Below are 19,023 nucleotides of genomic sequence, written 5' to 3'. Positions count from 1 at the left end.
CCACAGGATTGTATCTCCGTGTTGAATTTTATTTCCGTTTTCAGAGTCAGCTGGGGGAAGTGGTTATGTGTCTTAGTTAAACTTATATTCCACCCTTCCTCCAGAGAACTAAAGTCATGACATGACTCTCCCACGCAATACACACATGGGTGTGTAATTATTTTATTCTTGTCATCCTCTGAAGAAATCGCTTAGTGAGATGGGTCAAGAATCATACACGAGCCAAGATTTAATCTCAGATTTTCCCGGTCCTTGTCCCAACTCTGAAAGGGCCTGTGGATAACTTCAAGGGAAAGGATTACATTAAATGAATTCAAAAATTAAATGGTTAGGGTTTTTATATTGTTTCCTCTTTTTAAATATATTTTTCTTACTGTTGTTAGTTTCCCAGAGTCAGGAATTTGAGTTGGGCAGCTATATAAATTGAAATAATAAATAAATAGATAAACATCCTCAAATAAGTTTTGGCTCATTGATACCTTTCCAAAAAAAAGGCATAAATATTTTTATTTTCTCCAGCCTTTATTTTTAGGTGCAACTCTTTCACATGGGTCATGTCTCCCTCCCCTCCCCTGCCAGCTTTGGATTATGTCAACATTTGTGCAACTTTGGTCATTGTGCAGGACAATTCAAGAACACACGAACTATACCAAAGCAATCTTACTGCTACGAGTGTATGCTCCTTTTATTTTTATCCAATTTATCAGAATCTCCAGCTTGCATCCAACCGTGTGTTAATGAAAACAAGCATTATTTCAGATCTGAAAGCAACAGTTGGCCCCACACTCGTTCAAAGTAATTTTGAATAAACCAGAAGACCCGTATTTATATGGGAATATCCAGAGACATCAAACACTATGGCTTGCAAGAGTCCTGTGTGGAAGACATATCTGCTTAGGAAACCACTGAGCAATGAAATGGGGATGTTTCTGAACTTGATATACGAAAGCACATATCAATATGTTAGTCCCCCATTTTTTTTCCTAGCAATCATCTCCAGAACAGGGGAAAATTAGGTCTGAGGACCAACGATCAACATGGGCAGGTGATTACAACTGCATCTCATAATTTACAACAGTGTTTCTCAACCTTAAGATGGGTGGACTTCAACCCCCAGAATTCCCCAGCTGACATGCTGGCTGACTTACAAGACTGTATCAGCCAAGTAGAAAAGATAAATCCTAAACAAAACCACTATTAGTAAACAGAAAGCACCAATTTAGGATGAAAACAGAAAGCAGATGTGAACCTTGAACTGCTATATAAACACCAATCAATACTTTCCCTGTATGTTTAAAGAATCAGGGTTGGGCAAGAAAGATTTTCAAAGCTTCTAACCAGAGAGGAATTCAACTCTCTTAAGGTATTTCTCATCTTCATATAGCTGTTAAGCAGCTAAATGCGGAGGGAAGAACAATGTATGTTACTTGGCTTCTTGGAAGGGTAGGAAGGATACATAACACAGACACATAGGTCAATTTAACTATCATGGATTGATTCTCCCAAAGAACCCTGGGAATTATTATTATTATTATTCAAATTTAATTACTGCCCATCTCCACCAAAAGAGGGACTCTGGGCGGTTTACAATTATAGTGTGGCAAAGATTCTGAGATACTTTCCTTATTACAAAAGGGCTTACAGGTAGTCCTTGCTTAACAACCACAATTGAGACTGGAATTTTGGTTGCTTAGTGAAGCGGTCATTAAGCGAATCCGGCCCAATTTTAGACCTTTTTTGCGGCAGTCATTAAGCAAATCACTGTGACCCTTAAACATACCATGTGGTCATTAAGCGAATCACATGGTTCCCCATTGATTTTGCTTGCCAGAAGCCAGCTGGGAAGGTCGAAAATGACAATCACATGACCACAGGGATGCTGTGACGGTCATAAGTGTGAGCACCAGTTTTTTCAGCACCGTCTAAGTCTGAACTGTCGCTAAATTAATGGTCATTAAGTGAGGACTACCTGTAAAAGTTCAAGTCAATCTTCTTACTGCATCTTCCTAATTAGAGGCAGGTTATGGCCAAATTGTCCACAACATGAACAGTCTAAGCAAAAAATGCAGCAGAGCAATTAAAAGAACCAGCTATATTAGGGGGGATGTATCTAAATTACCATCCTCTCCTCCCATTTTGATGTTCAAGCAAAATTCCCATACTGACAAGATGTCCTCCATCATGTAAACCATGGCAAGTCTGTATCAGTAGTGCATACTACTGGGTTGTCACCCAGATCCAGTTTTAAATTTAGCAACAGAATCTGTCTTCCTAATGGAGATAATCCAAACCAAAGCAAGTCTTCTCCATTATGGATGTTTTCCAGATGTTTCAGCTCTTGGCATGAAGATGGTCTACCTATCTAGAGGACAGCCAGGTTGGGGAAGACTTTTCAATATAGTCAAAGGCAATTGATGGTCAGCATCAAGGAAGATCCTTTTGCATTCACGAATGCTCATCAACCAAGATCATGGTCTTGAACTGTAAACCACTTGTTGTTGTTGCAACTGGGGAAGTGGAAAGTTGCAGAAGTAAATAAATAGATTTAATTCAAGTTGGGTGTATCACATCTGGATTGCCAAAATCTAGATGATCACCAGATGACAGAAACAATGTAAGAATTGTGTCTCTACTTCCATCTAGTGGCCATCCAGAGTTTAGCAGACTTACACAAGAACAATCTTTCCTAATCTAAAGTTAAATGTTCAACTGGCTTAAACAGGTATGTTCAACTGAAGTGAATCAAAGCATAGCCTTAGCAAGAGCAGAGGGTCTCCTGCAGAACAGAGCAAGAACTTCATGTCTACCTCTACCAGAATAGATTAAGACTCTCTCAAATCTGATTAATTACTTGGTCAGAAAGCTGAAAAGGAGATCTGTTGAAGATTTCCCTAATTCTTCTGAATGGATTTAAGAGGATTGCCCTAGCAGAAGGAGAAGCTGTGTTAAGACAAGCCGTCAGGTTTCATATCACACATTCCAAGGAAACAAAATGGCTTTACAAGTCAACACAAGAGGTAATTAGAACACAGAAGTTCTAATTAAGCCAAGGACATCCATGGCTTTTCAACCCGGAGTTCTGCATGATGCAGATTATAAGGAAAGAAACTAGCATCTGATGGGCGACTGATGACACGCTGAAAATGCAGGGGTTGCAGTTTCTGACTTCTTTCCGTCCACCGATCTCTCTACAGACAATGGTTGTGGGAAGAGTTCTACTTTTTAGCAGACAAACTCGAAAGAGGAGCGTTGGAGCCTGTCCCTTGAACCAAGTCCTTGCAAACACATGTACTACAGCTTTCATGAGAAGCACATCTGCTAACACTGTACTGGAGATCCAGCCGGAGGTCAACATTTCCCATGCATCTCAGAAGCTGAACCAAATAACATACCTACCAGTGTTTCCACAGACAACCAGAAAATGAAGCGTTAGGACCAGCCATTTTGTCTAAAGCAGTGTTCGTCAAGCTTGGCAACTTGAAGATGCTGGCTGGGGAATCCTGGGAGTTGAAGTCCACCCATCTTCAAGTTGCCAAGCTTGACAAACACTGGTCTAAAGATTCACTTGAAGATGCCCAGCACTAGAAGTCAAGGTTTGGGGGAAAAGAAGAAGAACAGAAGAGGTCAATGCAACGCACACAGAAATCAAGGAAACCGAATGAAGCAATGCACAGTTGCTGTCCTAATAGCCAGGAACCACGCTGAGACAAGGAACAGGTCTCTAGTGTTTTATTGCTGCTACATAACAGGAAAATCCTAACAAACTGAAGAAGCGTGGGGAAAACCCAGACATATAAACCCCAAAGGCTAAGGTGGGCCCGATCTGTGTCTCTTGGAATGGCTATCTAATTCCTCAGTGCTGCGCATGCGCTTTACAGCCTGGATGGGAGCCCCCTGCTCTCCATCCTCACTCATGACAGTTGCCATCTCTCAAATACTTTCTGAACTCTTCAGCTAAAAAATCTGTTCTTAAAACAGAGAGGTTGTGAAGCAGACAGCATGTTCCCAGGTTGAAAGTATTCCATTGCAGCTTTGCCAAAAGGGTTCTGTAAGCTTTTCGCATTCAATCTGACATCTTCCTTACCATTACAAGCTGAATAACGGATTCCTCAGACACAAGACATGAGCTCGCTCTACATCGGGGACAAGCAAACGTATGAACGCAAAGAAGGAAGAGGATCCGGTCCTCACAGTTAATAGTTCCCATCTTCTCATGAAAAAGTTTTACCATCGAAAACCACCACCTTCGGTAGACGGTTTCAGTTTTGTTTTACCAAAGAACATCACTGAATCTTCTGAACAGGGAGAATCATGACAGCAGGACCCTACAATACTTTCGGTTCAAAATCTGTGAGATCACTAAAAAGAGAAAAGAAGAACTAAGGAGCTCATAACACCCTCCCACCCTCCCCCAAATTAGGAAAGTTACCCCTGGGTGGAAAACCAACAGGAGAACCTTCAGGAATATTGTAGCTTTAATTCAAAAGAAGTTGAGAAGAAAAAGAAAAGATTGTGTGACTTGAGTAAAGCACGCAAGACTTTTGTACAAACAGCCATTACTGGCTTTGAGTGACATGCTACTACATCACTTAGGGCCAAGATGATAAGTTGCACTTACAGATAGTCCTCACTTAACAACCATCTGTTTAGCGATGCTGGAAAAACTGACTTACGACTGGTCCTCACACTGACGATCATCGCAGTGTCCCTGCGGTCACGATTTGGGCACTTGGCAACTGGTTTGCATTTATGACCATTGCAGTGTTGCATGGTCACATGACCACCATTTTCTACCTTCCTGGCTGGCTTCTGCCAAGCAAAATCAATGGGGAACCACGTGATTTGCTTAACGGCCACATGGTTTGCTTAATGCCTGCAGTGATTCGCTTAACGACCGCTGCAAAAAGGTCATAAAATCGGGTCAGATTTGCTTAATGACCACTTCACTTAGCAACCAAAATTCTGATCCCAATTGTGGTTGTTAAGCAAGGACTACCTGTAATTAAATACAATTCATATAATGTATTTAACCTAACCATCTTCTCATTCTTTCTCATTAAAAATTACAATTCAGCAGCAAGTGTTAAGGGGGGTTCGTGGGGTTAATGGGGCGGGGCTGTCATGCTTTCTTTCAATGGTTGTTTTTAGTCCAGGCTATCTGCTTTTATTATGTTTTAATTGTTTCAATCTAGTATTATATTTTGTAAGCTGCCCAGAGTCCACTGGAGTGGGCGGCTATATTCAATTTAATCAATAATCAAGCAATCCGTATTAATAATTTCAGGAGGCGCTCTGAGAGCTAAACCTAAGGCTTCGGGGACCACAGGTTGTATATTCCAGGTCGAAAGGCAAATCAGTAGGAACTGATTTGCAGCCTGAACCAATACCGTTCCTAGCAAAAGTGGAGCTGCTGTTCCATGCCAGCACTCAAAGCCAACAGAAGCGGAAACACAGGGCCATTTGGTTGCCTAACAAGTTAAACACTGCAATTAAAAAAAAAATTAAAGTATTACATTACCCGTACACACCGCAAAGAGGATTCACAGGAGTTACTCCCCCCCCTCCCCAGAACAGGTCTGGCCACGGGGTCAACCTGCCCTTGGTCTGCCTCCTGTGAGCAGCTTAAGAGTCCTTGAGAATCCAGGGCATACCAGTTGAATAAATTATTGCCGTTATTATTATTATTATTAGTCTTCCAGGGGTTATTTGCCAGTCCCCCAAGTCTTCTACTTGCCCTGCACAAGGTCAGATTCAGCAGCAACTCAAGCAACGCTATCAGCTCACCCAGATGCTTCCTTCTTTGGAAGAAGGAAGAAACGTCTGATATTTCCTGGACCATCCCAACCTTTTCACTGACATAGACAAAAATGAATAAGCTACCCCCCAACTCAAAAACAACCCTCCCCCCCTTTTTTTAGCATGCTCAAATGCCTTTAGCACCCTGCCTCTTCTCCCTCAGGAAGTGGCTGGTGCAGAGAATGAATGGTTCCCCATTCACGTTCAACCTTAGCACAGCTTCCTCATTATTTTTTCAGTCCAGATGACTTACTTAATTCAAAGGAAAAAGACTGGGGAACTAGGCAGGAGACCTGCTGAAATATAAATATAAATATATATAAATGAAAATTTGCTCCAGGGACCCAAGTGTCCTAAAATCTCAAGGAGTCGGTCAGTAATGTGACGGTTTCCCATGCTGAAGATAAGAGAGCCCACAAATGCTTTTGCAACAAAGCTTTCAGAACAGGAAAATAAACGTTTTAAATGAAACATAATTGAACTACTCTTTGGAACTGGGTAAGTCGACAGAATGTGATTTCAGGATCCTTCAAGTCCAGTGCAGAAAAATCACAAGTACTGAATTATGGACTGCGGTTTCTTTTTTTCCCAGTATATGAACAGTGATCAGACAGAAGGCACAGTACTTTCTGCTTGCGATGCAAGAACACTGGATGCTTTTTTCTGTTTAGTGTTTCTGTAGCCCATTTCAGAATTATCAATCGTTATGCAACCTTTCCAACTCAAGAGCCCCAGGCTGCCCTACTCAAACCTAAATTTTTGCAACGTTTACAGGTTCAGACATTCCCTCAATTTCTGCACCAAGCACTGTCTTTTTCAGTACAAAGCTAATGCTGCCCTTAAGGAAACCATATATATGGCATGTATCTAAGACAGATTCAGCAGAATACCAGAGCCCTGTGTTTCCAATGGCCATTTATAATCGCATTGCATAATTGAAGCACTCCATTTGGTAGAATTTATAACACAAGTCAATTAAGACTACCATTTTATATACAAGCACCTGGGAATATCTATTAACTGGGGGATTCTTCCATTACAGCAATCTGCTCCATTTTTACATTCTGTTGTAGGGAAACATGCAGAGCCTGACTTCTGGAATTCTTTCCAACCCCTTTACAGGTCATTCCCATTTAACAACAGACTCATTTAGCGACTGTTCGCAGTTACGACAGCGATGGAAAAGTAACTCTGCGACCAATCATTGCATTTATGACCTTCGCAGGTCTGTAAAGCAAAGGAAGGCTGAAGTCAGATTGTAAGCACCATTGCAGTTTCACTTAGCGACCACTTTGCTTAACAACCGAGTTGCTGGTCCCAATTATGGTTGCTAAATGAGGACTACCTGTACTAACAAAGGGCCTACCTGTATTTATTTCTGGAGAACAAAGTAGCATTTTGGGAGTGCATATTTCTGCTTTCCCCTCACATGTATGAGTATGCATGCATGGGTGAGCATGGGGCAGGCTGCATAAGTGCCACTTGGGGTCACATGACCAGGAAGGGGGACTTAGAATGGAGCAGTCGCTAACACCCTTGAGCTGTTGCCCAATTCCACCTCCTGCAGAGATACCTTCAATCAATCAAAATGTATTTATGGTCCAAGACCAAACACCAAGGATGCCTTGCATGAATTTTTCAGGAATTTATTTTCTTTACTTCCTGGCCTGATCTGGCCCATTTTTGAACTCCATCTTTCTTTTGCCAGCTCTGTACCACCAACACCACCAGTCCCATTCTGTTCACTTTTTGGAGATCTGTTGCCCTGACAGACAGAAGTCACTTCCAGCCTTCCTATTCCGTTGCAAAGAATAACAATTCTCAGACAACCCTTTCTTTGTGACATAATTCAGCTTATTCTCTCCCATTAGTGGTTTTCGGTTTTGTAGAAAGACTAACAATGCTATCAATATTCACTCCCTTTTTCATATCGTCTTCCATCAAGTCTCTTAATTAATATCAAACAAAATGATCTAGAGAGACTCAATGCAGTTAAAGGTTATATTAAAGTTTTTATTGCAAGTGTCCCTGATGGCAGGATTAGAAAGGCAATATATAAGCTTAGGGGGGGAACCATATTCAAGATTTGTGTGTGTTTTGGTATGCTATTATGCAACTCTGAAAAATAATGATTCAAGACTTGTGTTTTGTTTCCTGTTATATAACTTAGCAATTTTGCACTATTAGTAGAAGGCCTATTTAAAGATCTCAAAGCATTTAAGTAATCCGGTAACACAGACAGTAGCTTTTAAGCAACAGCCTTGACTTCGTCCTTTATTACCAAAGTTCTCAATACAATCCTGTTCCATTAATTCCACCTACACATTCAGATGCCGTGCTGACTTTCCCCCCCAAAATGATGCTAAATTCAGCCACTTTGCAATTCCAGCTCAAGATTTCCTCTGCCACACTATTTTAGTGCATTTTGCCTTAGCTTACTGTAGGCCTCCATGCAGATTTAGGGGGGAAAATGCAAACTATGATTATCTGAAAAGATTAGGGTTTTTCCCACCCCCTTCCCAAATTTAAAACAGGAGGATAAGCTTGGTTGCAGTTAGAGTACTGATGGTAAATTGGTCCGTGTGTGTCTGTGTGTATGTGTTATTTTAATCAGAAGTTACAAAATTATTCTATTCATTTCATGGGTAGGCCTGTATAGATGCATTCACAGTGTTCTTAATCTGAAAATAAAGAATGAAACTTCCCTCTTTAATGTGAAGTTGCCTGAATTTGAAATAATTTTTAAAATAAATCGTGACCTCCCAGGGAACCCCTTGTGACCTCCCGCAGAACCCGAGGGTGCCCCGGAACCCTGCTTGAGCAACCCTGCGTCACATAATGTGGTTTGCCCGATTTTGGCTTAGCGCACTATGTGCACTGAACCAGCTATGGTTTGCTCAATGGGGACAGGGTGATGTGTCCCATCTATATGTTAAGAGTTAGAATTAAAAGTTTATAAACTCCATTTAGAATGTCACAGGCAGGATACTGGCCTAGTTATAACAAATGTGTAACTAACCAGTTTGGGATTTTCCTAAAATAAAGAAAAAAGGAAGTTGTGCCTTTGAGCCATTTTGGCGACTGCCTGAACAAGTCTGTGTGGTTTTCCTGGCAAGGATTTTCAGTAGTGGGTTGCTCTTGCCTGCTTCCTAGGCTGAGACAGAGGGACTGGCTCAAAGTTACCCTGTTGGCTTTGTGCCTAGGGCAGGACTAGAACTCACAGTCTCCTGGCTTCTAACCCAGCACCTATAACAAACAACCCTTTTCTTCTCTCCTACATTTGCCAAATTTTCTAGATAAGAAAGAAATTGTTGCAATTTTTAAAACCTTGGCCACACAATCTGAGTCACAGTGGTTATATTTAATTGCTATATACTAAACCGATTTTAACATTGACTCAAACCTTCATATTGACAGAAGACATTTTAATATGCAGATTTACCTCTTTGTTATTTTGAAAAGTTACAGCTGACGTCATGATGCTTGCAACTCTCCTTTTATCTTTTGCTTGTGCCTTTTTCCTTCCCTTTTTTCTTTGGCTGTACTTGCAAAATTAATTAATGGTAACGATAAAGAAACCTGCCTTTGAACAGGTACCTTATATTTAAATAGGCATGATGCAATGGAAGAAAGGAAAGTTCCTGCTTCCAGAAGCATTTTATACTCAAGATTTTAAGAGCAAGGATGCTGCATAGGTTGACTTTAAGTGGATTTGCTTTCAACTCAGTTCAGCCTCTAGCCTAAAGTTCAAGGTGGATTTCCACCACTCTGGGAGAGCGGATGGGACCAGAGAACACAGTGTGCCTTATCTGCTGACTACCTCCCTAATTCTGTCCTTGCTTCCCTGCCTTGAAGGACCGTCCTTCAACTGCTCCCTAATCTCTTTCTCTACACACACAGTATCTTTGCCCCTTCTTTGTTTTCATGGTCACCAAAGTTCATTACAGCAGGAGTGGGTTGCATTTTTATTTTATTTTATATTTTATTGCTTAAGGTTAGCAATGCTTAGCAGTAGCATGTGGGCGCTTGGATGCAAATGCAGGTGGATGCACGGGATCCAGCTACTCACATGCAACACATGCTCAAAATCTGGTTCTCTTTTCTCTCTGGACCTTCTGCTGCTGCTTCTCAAGCACCGCCCTCCTCTCCCTTTCATCTAACAGCTCTCACTCTCATCCCAGAGGCCCCTCTAGCACCCCAGACCAGCCTTCCCCAACTGGGCGCCCTCCAGCTGCATTGGGACCACCACGCCCAGAAATCCCAGCCACTCTCAGACCGGCTGGGAGTCGTAGTCCCAGAAGAGTTGGAGGGCAAGGCAGGCTGCTGCAAAGGTTCCCCCCCCCCTCGCTTTCTGGGCACCAAAAAATACTCTTCCAGCATTTCAATGGTTAAGGTCTGCCAGTCTCTGCACTGTTCTCCCTAATGCTGCCCTCCATCCCGGCCAGCAACTCCATCCCCACCATCCACCCCCTCCAAACCACGGAGGGCTCTCTTCACATCTGGTTCCTTCCCAATACAGCCCCCACCTCTCTCCAACCTCTTGCCCTCCCCAGACCTCTCTTCAGGGGGGGAGGTCTCCCCTCTCCCTCCCAAGCTGCTCCCTCTCCCCACTAGAGGTCTTTAAGCAGTCACACCTGCTCTACAGCGTCCACCACTGAGCAGAGAGATAGACTCGATGACCTCTGATGTCCACTCCCTCTCTCCCTTCCCTCCCCCCTCCGCGCCCAACGCAGTTCTTTTCTCCTTCCCTCCAACTTCCTTCCATAGAAAAGAGGATGACAGGACAGCCTGCCCCGCAGACGTCTTCCCTACTCGGCACCGCTTTCCTCGGCGGCTACTTTTTTCCTCCTCCGGCCGCGGCACTGCTCCTTGTGACGCGACCCCTTTCCTCCCCTCCTTCGGCTGTCGCTCCCCCGCACCACCCAGGCGTTCCCCGAAAGTGCCTCCTTACCCGTCCCCGGCTGGGAAAAGTTCTTCGCCGGTCTCCGGTCAGCTCCCGGAAGGAAGGCCAGCGGCAGCCGCACTCCAGCCGAGCCCCCCGCAGCCGTCCCCGCCTGAGGTGCAGCTCCTCGCTCGTCAGGCGCGGCCAATGGCGTTCGACCGCGCGGCGCTCGTCTCGCCGGCCTGGTTCACCTCGGAGGGAGCCTCGTTGGCGGCCTGTGGGGCGGGAAGCAGGGATCGGCGCTCGACTCTCCCGCCTGCTCGGCCGGGCGGCCCTCCGCTCCCCCACTCGGGCCCTTCAAAACAAAAAAAAGGGAAGAGGGCTCTCAAGCGGACCAATCGGGTGCAGCTTCCGCGCTTCCGCATTCCAATGGAAGCCTGGAGCCGGCCCCGCCTTCGCGTTGGGCGGGGCTGTGGAGGTCAGGTCTGCGAGAGAACGTGATGAATGCGGAACTCCTGGGGGGAAATCTTGCACCGGGGAGCCGCCGGCGGGGAAAAACGTTCAGAACAGTGTTTCTCCACCTTGGCGACTTTAAGACGTGTGGACTTCAACTCCCAGAATTCCCCAGCCAGTGTTTCTCCACCTTGGCGACTTTAAGACGTGTGGACTTCAACTCCCAGAATTCCCCAGACAGCCATGCTGTCTGGGGAATTCTGGGAGTTGAAGTCCACACGTCTTAAAGTCGCCAAGGTGGAGAAACATTGGTCTAGAAAGTCTTGCCTGGTGCAAAGTCTGAGTCCATCTTCTGGCTGGAGTTAGAAAACCACCTGAGCTGATCCCTAAAGGGTGCAACTGCTGTAAAAACAAAGCTTGTCTTGCTTTGCTTTGTTTTTCCCCAACCCTGCGCCCTCCGGATGGGTGGGGTGGAACATTCTGGGCAGTGGAAATTATATTATAATTTATAATCATCACATGGTCTATCTGGAGGACCACAGATTGAATTTTCCAGCCCCTTATAAACGAACTTTATTATTGCACAGCGTTCTTGCTGACTTCGCCTTTCCATTTCCGTCCTTCCTTTTCTTTCTATCTATCGTCTATCTGCCTCTCTCTGTCGGTCTATCTGCCTATCTGCCTACCTATCTATCTATCTATGCCTATCTGCTTATCTACTGAATCTGTCAGTCTCCTTCTGTATATCTATCAATCAATCAATCAATCTACCTACCCACCTATCTGACTGTCTATCAAAGAGATTGTGGCGTCCGTGGTGCTCTCTGAGCCTTGTTGTTTTCTTGCAGACGTTTCATTGCCAGACTAGGCAACATCTTCAGCGTGAACGAAGATGATGTTTGGGCTTCCTGATGTTTGGGGCCTCCCGGCGAGGGAATTCTGGGAGTCAAAAGTCCACACATCCTAAAGCTTGCTCACTGGGGAATTCTGGGAGTTGAAGCCCAAACATCCTAAAGCTTGCTCACTGGGGAATTCTGGGAGTTGAAACCCACACATCCTAAAGCTTGCTCATTGGGGAATTCTGGGAGTTGAAACCCACACATCCTAAAGCTTGCTCACTGGGGAATTCTGGGAACTGAAGTCCAAACGTCCTAAAGCTTGCTCACTAGGGAATTCTGGGAGTCAACAGTCCACACATCCTAAAGCTTGCTCACTGGGGAATTCTGGGAGTCAAGAGTCCACACATCCTAAAGCTTGCTCACTGAGGAATTCTGGGAGTTGAAGTCCACACATCTTAAAATTGCTGAAGTTGAGAAACACTGCTCCAGAGGCACGGATTGTGGCCAGCAGTGTTGGGGTGTAAATGGAGATATGTAAATCATGAAATGGGGGAACCCTAAAATTTGTGGCAATGCTCACTCCAGTGTAAATTGTGTTGTGTTCAGTTCCAAGTAAGCAGCGTCCCACACCCTGGAGCTGTCCGTTTGGGCAGGACTACGTCTCCCAACATCCCCAGCCAGCGTTCTTTAGGGGGGGCTGATACGTTGTAATGCAACAATAGAAAGGGGAGTAGGTTGAAACCTGGCCAGGCAGATTTTAAAATTGCAGCCTCCGGGTTTCCTTCCCGCTTAAGGAGTCCCACTGAAAACTGCGGGCGTGTCTTCACCACCTGCTCAGGGGTAGCGTTAGCTGCTGCGTTCACACGACTGCTTCACCCAGCCAGTTAGGGACTCGGGGCTGCGTCTGAGGAGGTGCTCAGCTGCGTTCCTCTTAAACGAGGTTCTCCTTTTGGTGAAGGGGGCTTAACTCCGGTGCGAACAATTTATCAAACACGAACAGCGTTCATGCAGAAGCCAGGCGGCCCCCAGCAGGAGCCGTAAGTCCAGCCGATTGTGGTTTGCTGAATCGATCACGGTTAGCAAAGCGTGCCCCTGCGAAAGATGCGTTCGCCTGAGCAAAGGGCAGGACCAAGTAGAGCTCGAGGGACAAACGGAGCCCGGAAGCAGTCGGCTCGCGTACGAGTCTAACTTCGAATGAGTCTAACCCGCCGCTGGGGCTGGCGGCGGCTGCGGCGGGCGATGCCCCGCCCCCGCGTCTACGGGAAGAGCGACGGGCCAAACGAGGTCGGGGACGCCCCGCCGTCCCGGAAGCGGCTCGGGCGCCTGCGCGGGAAGGGGGCGCGCTTCTGTGGGCGCTCGCTTGAGGAGGGACCGGCGCCGCCGCCGCGGCTCGCTCCGACGGACGGGCAGGGCGCGCCTCGCCTCGCCGGCCATGAGCGCCGCCGCGCTGGTTTCCCCCGCGCTGCCCCCGGGGCCGCCGCTGCCGCCCCCGGCCTCCACGCTGCCCCCCGGGGCCGGCCCCGCCGCCGCCGCCGCCGCCGCCGCCGCCGCCGAGAGCTATGAGGAGGAGGAGCTGGACAGCCCCGCCGAGGAGGAGGACGGCGAGCGCAGCGGGCGCGCGCGGGACTCCGACGAGGGTGAGCCCGGCCGGTCCGGGGCTGCAGGGCGGGTGGCGGGCCGGACTGCAACACCCACCACCCTTTGCCCGGCTGTGGCGATGGCAGGTGCCCGACCACAGTGCCCATCACTCTTTCCCCACAGTGGAGACTGTAGGGGCTGGACCACAGCACCCATCACTTCCCGCCTGTGGTGGCTGGACCACAGTGCCCATCACTCTTTGCCCACAGTGGAGACTGTAGGGGCTGGACCACAATACCCATCATTCCACCACAGCCAAGGTGGAAGACTAGAATACCCCTCACTGTACCTGACTGTGGTGATGGCAGGTGGTGGACCACAATACCCGTCACTTTGGCTGTACCCAACCACAGTACCCATCGCTCTGCCCCACCTGTAGTGATTGCAGGTGTCAGACCACAACACCCATCACTTTTTGCCAACAGTGGAGACTGAACCACAACACCCATCACTCCTCCCAGCTATGGTACCTACGGTGGCTGGACCACAATACCCATCATTTTGCCTGGCTTTGATTGCAGGTGTCCAACCACAGCACCCATTACTCTACCCCGAACATGGTGATTGCTGGTTCTGGACCACAACACCCATCACTCTCTGCCAATAGTGGAGACTGTAGATGGTGGACCACAATAACCATCACTCTACCGTAGCCATGGTGGTTGCAAATGCTGGACCACAGCACCCATTGCCCTCTTCTAGCAGGAGTGATTACAGATGCTGGACCGCAACATCCACACTCTGCCCAAGCCATGATAATTACAGGTTCTGGACCACAATGCCCATCACACTGCCCCAGCCATGGTGACTAGATGTAGCCCAATGCAATCTGAGGGGGCAAGTAATAGTAGCAGGTGTAAGTCCAACGGGGTTGAAGGAAGGCTACTGTGGAGTTACAGTATAATGTTGTATGTGTTTACTGAAGAGCAGATTTTGTTTAAATTTGGGTAGTTTTCGCCCCCCATTTGGGCTAAATCCCACAAGCAAAGAGCTACATTTGGGGTGAAAAGGACATTATGGAAGCCATGGATGGAAACTCATATAGAGCAACTTTACAATAATTCACTTCTTTTTTTTGAGCAGTTTAGATCTCAGCATTATTCACGTGGGTTCAATAGCAACCTTCTGCAAACTCCAGATGTGCTGGATTGGGCCTTCCGTTTGTTCCCAGTTCCCAGCAAGCAGTGGTTACTCTGTCTGAGATGATGGGGACACTGATCCAAAAGATCTAGATGGCACCTAGATTTGGTGCTTACCATCCAAAGACTAGGAGGAGGCAAAAAAACAGGAAAAAACCCCATTTCTTTTTCCAAGGTGGAGAATTGAGGAATTGCAAGGGAAGAGTGAAAATAACTTCCATACAATCAGCTGTAGCATATTTTTTGCAGTGATGGGCCTGCCAGTCAATTAGATGGTAAAAGAATGATCTAAGTTAGCATCTGCTGACAGACACCTCTGGAAGTTTAAATCTCAGAAAAATTTTCACATTCCCCCATCTCAAAATCTGCAATGAATTTTGAAAAAAATTGACAGGAGGTGCTGTTGAAAACCACTTGTGGTGTCTGGTGGGAACCAGACCCCAAGAATTTCCACTTGGAGTAACATAGATATCTTCCTTCACATGTTTTAAAACAATTTTTTTTAAAAATCGCCCTTCTCTGAGCCCCTCCTGACTCACTGAGGTCCAACAATCTCTAGAGCCATCAGCTTTAGAAAGGCCAATAAGGAGATGTTGCCCTGTAGGGTCACCTGGAAAAATGCTTGAGCAAAAATGGGTAGTTTGATGTTTTCTGACGCTGTGCTAATCATGTTGCTTAGACACGGAAGATGCCAGTGAAACTGATCTGGCGAAACACGATGAGGAAGATTATGTAGAAATGAAGGAACAGTGAGTATTACCTCCTTTTCTGCTGTAATTGTATTTGACACCTTCTGTAACAAGGGAACGCCACAGACATGATGACTGAGCTTCTGATGAGGGCTGGTAATAACCCAGTGGTGAGAAAGAGGTTCAGGCTAATACCAGGTTGAAAATAGAGACTTCAGAATTTCGTAACCAGAATTTTGGGGATCAAAGAGCCTTCTCCTGACTTCATTCTGCTTTTCTTGCTACCTCTCTATGCTTTTGAAATTTAATGTAGTCTTACTGCTTCATTGGACTAACATCATTTGGATTCCACGCGGTCTGGCCTTCTGCCCTCTGCTAAAAATTGTCCTCACTAAACTGACCACACCATGGATTTTAGAAGCTGCTGTGATTGATCCATCTCTATGATTTTCTTCCTGCTCCTTAAAGAAATAATAGGCATGGTTCACAGATCAGACTATGCCATCATCAGGACTAATTGATTTCAGTTCAGCATGATTTACGAATCTGGTCTTTACGGTTAAACCTCAATAAATGGTGGCTTAACACACCCCAGGCAGTGGCTGGTTTCACACATTGCATTAAACCATAATGTGGTTTGACTTAGAGGGTGGTGTAAACCCACCCATTTTGGTTTGTGAATCATAGTTTTTTGTTTAGCACTGAGTAAACCAGGTGTTGCTTATTTAACTATTCCTGGTTAAACAAACCATGGCTCACTGTGATATGTGAAACTGACCATTGTTTCCACAGATGAATACAGGTAGTCCTCATGTAACAACCATTTGTTTAATGATGGTTCGGACTTACAACAGTGCTGAAAAAGCGACTTATGACCGGTCCTCGCCCTTATGATCAGCACAGTGTCCCCACGGTCACATGATCATGATTTGGGTGCTTGGCAGCCGGTTTGCATTTATGACCGCAGCATCACGTGGTCACGTGAGCACCATTTTTGACCTTTCTGGACAGCTTCTGGCAAGCAAAATCAATGGGGAACCGCATTATTCACGTAACGACCATGTGGTTCACTTAATGCCCACAGTGATTTGCTTAATGACCGCCGCAAAAAGTTCATAAAATTGGGACAGATTTGCTTAATGACCACTTTGCTTAGCAACTGAAATTCCAGTCCCAGTTATGGTCGTTAAGCGAGGACTACCTGTAGTCCCCTCTACTTCTCATGGGTTCCATTCTTCATCCTTGGTTGTAATCTCACTCTATTCTGCTGTTAGATAGCAACAACTCTCATGCTTTGCAGAATTTTCCACATCAGTGTTTCTTAACCTCAACAACTTTAAGAAGTGTGGACATCAAACTCCCAGAATTGAACGCTGGCTGGGGAATCCTGGGAGCTGAAGTCTTAAATCTTAAAGGAGGTTGAGAAACGCTGCTCTACATACGAGCATTATTTTCTAGGCCTTAACTTTTTTTGTTATAGTTGATAAGATTATTAAGGCCATCGTGAAGCCTTGGCATGATTTGATTCTCACAGCTCAAGCATTCCAGCCACCCTCCTTTGCATTCAGTCTCTTGCCATGTCCTTCTGTACCTTGTAAAAATTTGCCTCTCTCTCTCTTTAGCTAAAAGTCTGATCCATGCCCTGTTATCTCACATTCTTCTATCTTTCCCTTATCTTATCATGCCTCCATCATCTCAGCTATAGCCAGAACTCTCCTGTCCACCCTGTTCTTCCTTAGCCACTTGGTAGGTCATTGGCTTTCTACATTCCTTTTCAGCCGTACACTAACAGGCTCTTGACTGTCGACTTCCCTCAACGTTGTTGTTGTTTTTTCCCCCCTGCCATGGCCACATGAAAGTTAATTTATAATTTACACTTAACTGCAGTTTAGTGAGTCAGCCACAGCCTAAACTGGTTGATCTTGACTCTCTGACAATAAGCCTGCTTTATGAACCATGATATTGTTCAATTGTACCTTAGCTTCATATCTGAACTGATTCTAAATATCTCCTGGGGAATATTGAACTTTTAAGCATGTTGATAGTACGTCACAGGGCCACCGTGTGCACTCCCTATCTGTAACGTGATTGTGTTCTTCCCTCTTCTTGTTCATGCTCATTTAGTTGATTTCTCTTGCACACTGAATTACATACAGCATCTTTAAAGTAGAGAAGATGTTTTTGAACATTTCTCCCAAGAATATTTAATCTTGTACAACATTGGCACCATCGCAATCCAGCTCCCTGTAGTTAATCATGTGGCCTTCGGAGATCAAATGCTTTTGAGAAGCAAAAGCTCTTTAGTTTGACAAACAGGAAGTCTGAAGGAAGACCACGTTTCCATAGTCTACATCATGGCAGCAGGCTTATGTTGCTTTTCCACATTGAAGTCATGTTTGCTTCTAGCCTCTAGCCAACCTCAAAAAGACAAACGGGCTTTTTGTAAGCAGGACATCCCTGGGCTGTAGACTAAGCTGGGAAGTTGAAAAAAAAAATTCAAAAAAAGAAGGCAGTAGCTATTCAATTCTGTATTGTTGCAATACAGGCAGTCCTCGACTTATGGCCACAACTGGGACCAGAATTTCCATCGTAAGTCGTTGCGGTCGTAAGTTGAGTCACCACATGACAGGACCAGATTTTATGATCATTTTTATGGCTGTCATTAAGCAATTCATCATGGCCATTAAGCGAATCACTGTGGTTGTTAAGCGAATTGAGCTTCCCCAATGGGCATTTTTTGACGGAAAACAGCAAAAAAGTTGCAAAACGCAATCATGTGACCTCAGGACGCTGCAGCCGGTCATAAATGCAAGCCAGTTGCCAAGTACCGGAAATGCAGTCATGTAACTGCAGGGGGTGTGTGGGACTTTGTAACTCTTTGAAGTGCTTTACAGGCCATAAAGCGTTCATTCCAAGGCCGTCATAACTTCGGACTGCATGTACAACAGCTCGGATGTGTCCATTTAGTCACTGGGAGCTGAACTCTGCTTGAGGGACTCTTTACTGTTTCTGATCGTTTTAAAAAAAGCAGTGTTTTAAAAGCAACTTACTGGAATCTTTAGCAATGGGGAGAAAGTGAAGTTAAATGGAAGGTTCCCTGAGCCTGTCTTTTTAATACCTGTTCTCTTTGCAGGATGTATCAGGATAAATTGGCATCCCTAAAGAGGCAGTTGCAGCAACTGCAGGAAGGTAGGGCTTCTAAATTGCCAAGTACAATATCATTCCGTTCAGTTCTGTGAGTTTGCCTACGTCAGAATGTTGAGTTCTCTGATCTGGTCTCTTGCGGGGTACTAGGGGGAAAAGAAGCTACCTTAGGCTCCATTGGAGTGTTTCTCCGCCCAGCCCAGGATGGTCAGTTCTGCCTGGCAGCCATTCCCAAAGCCTTGGGTAGAGAAAGGACTTTTCCATCAGCTGCTTACCTGTTGATCTTATATCAGTGGAGATGCTGTGGGCCAAATCCAGTTGTGGTCCTCTTGAGCCTGTCCCAAATCTGCTGCCTGATCCTGATTTGTAATGTATTCAAAAGGGAAAAACTACTAAAAACGTGGAGTGTAAATCAGGTCAATGTATGTAAGCAATATAAGTTG

The 19,023-nt window shown here is 45.5% G+C and overlaps 2 protein-coding genes across 2 annotated transcripts in view; one reads left to right on the top strand and one right to left on the bottom strand.

Moving 5' to 3' along the window:
* Positions 1-10,901, bottom strand: part of TAOK3 (TAO kinase 3) — a 132,294-nt gene extending 121,393 nt beyond the window's left edge. The window contains exon 1 of the mRNA XM_063315967.1: positions 10,748-10,901. The gene's annotated coding sequence lies outside the window, so the exon portion shown is untranslated. The remainder of the gene's footprint in view (positions 1-10,747) is intronic.
* Positions 10,902-13,397: 2,496 nt separating this feature from the next.
* SUDS3 (SDS3 homolog, SIN3A corepressor complex component) overlaps positions 13,398-19,023 on the top strand; it is a 28,731-nt gene continuing 23,105 nt past the window's right edge. Inside the window, exons 1-3 of the mRNA XM_063315471.1 lie at positions 13,398-13,607; positions 15,427-15,496; positions 18,570-18,625. Coding sequence (XP_063171541.1) covers positions 13,403-13,607; positions 15,427-15,496; positions 18,570-18,625 — 331 coding nt within the window. The 5' untranslated portion in view covers positions 13,398-13,402. The remainder of the gene's footprint in view (positions 13,608-15,426; positions 15,497-18,569; positions 18,626-19,023) is intronic.

Source organism: Candoia aspera, chromosome 15 (genome assembly GCF_035149785.1).
Source record: "Candoia aspera isolate rCanAsp1 chromosome 15, rCanAsp1.hap2, whole genome shotgun sequence".
Classification (NCBI taxonomy): Eukaryota; Metazoa; Chordata; class Lepidosauria; order Squamata; family Boidae; genus Candoia; species Candoia aspera.
Note: the sequence above shows the minus strand (reverse complement) of the source record. Positions and strands in the feature narration are given on the sequence as shown.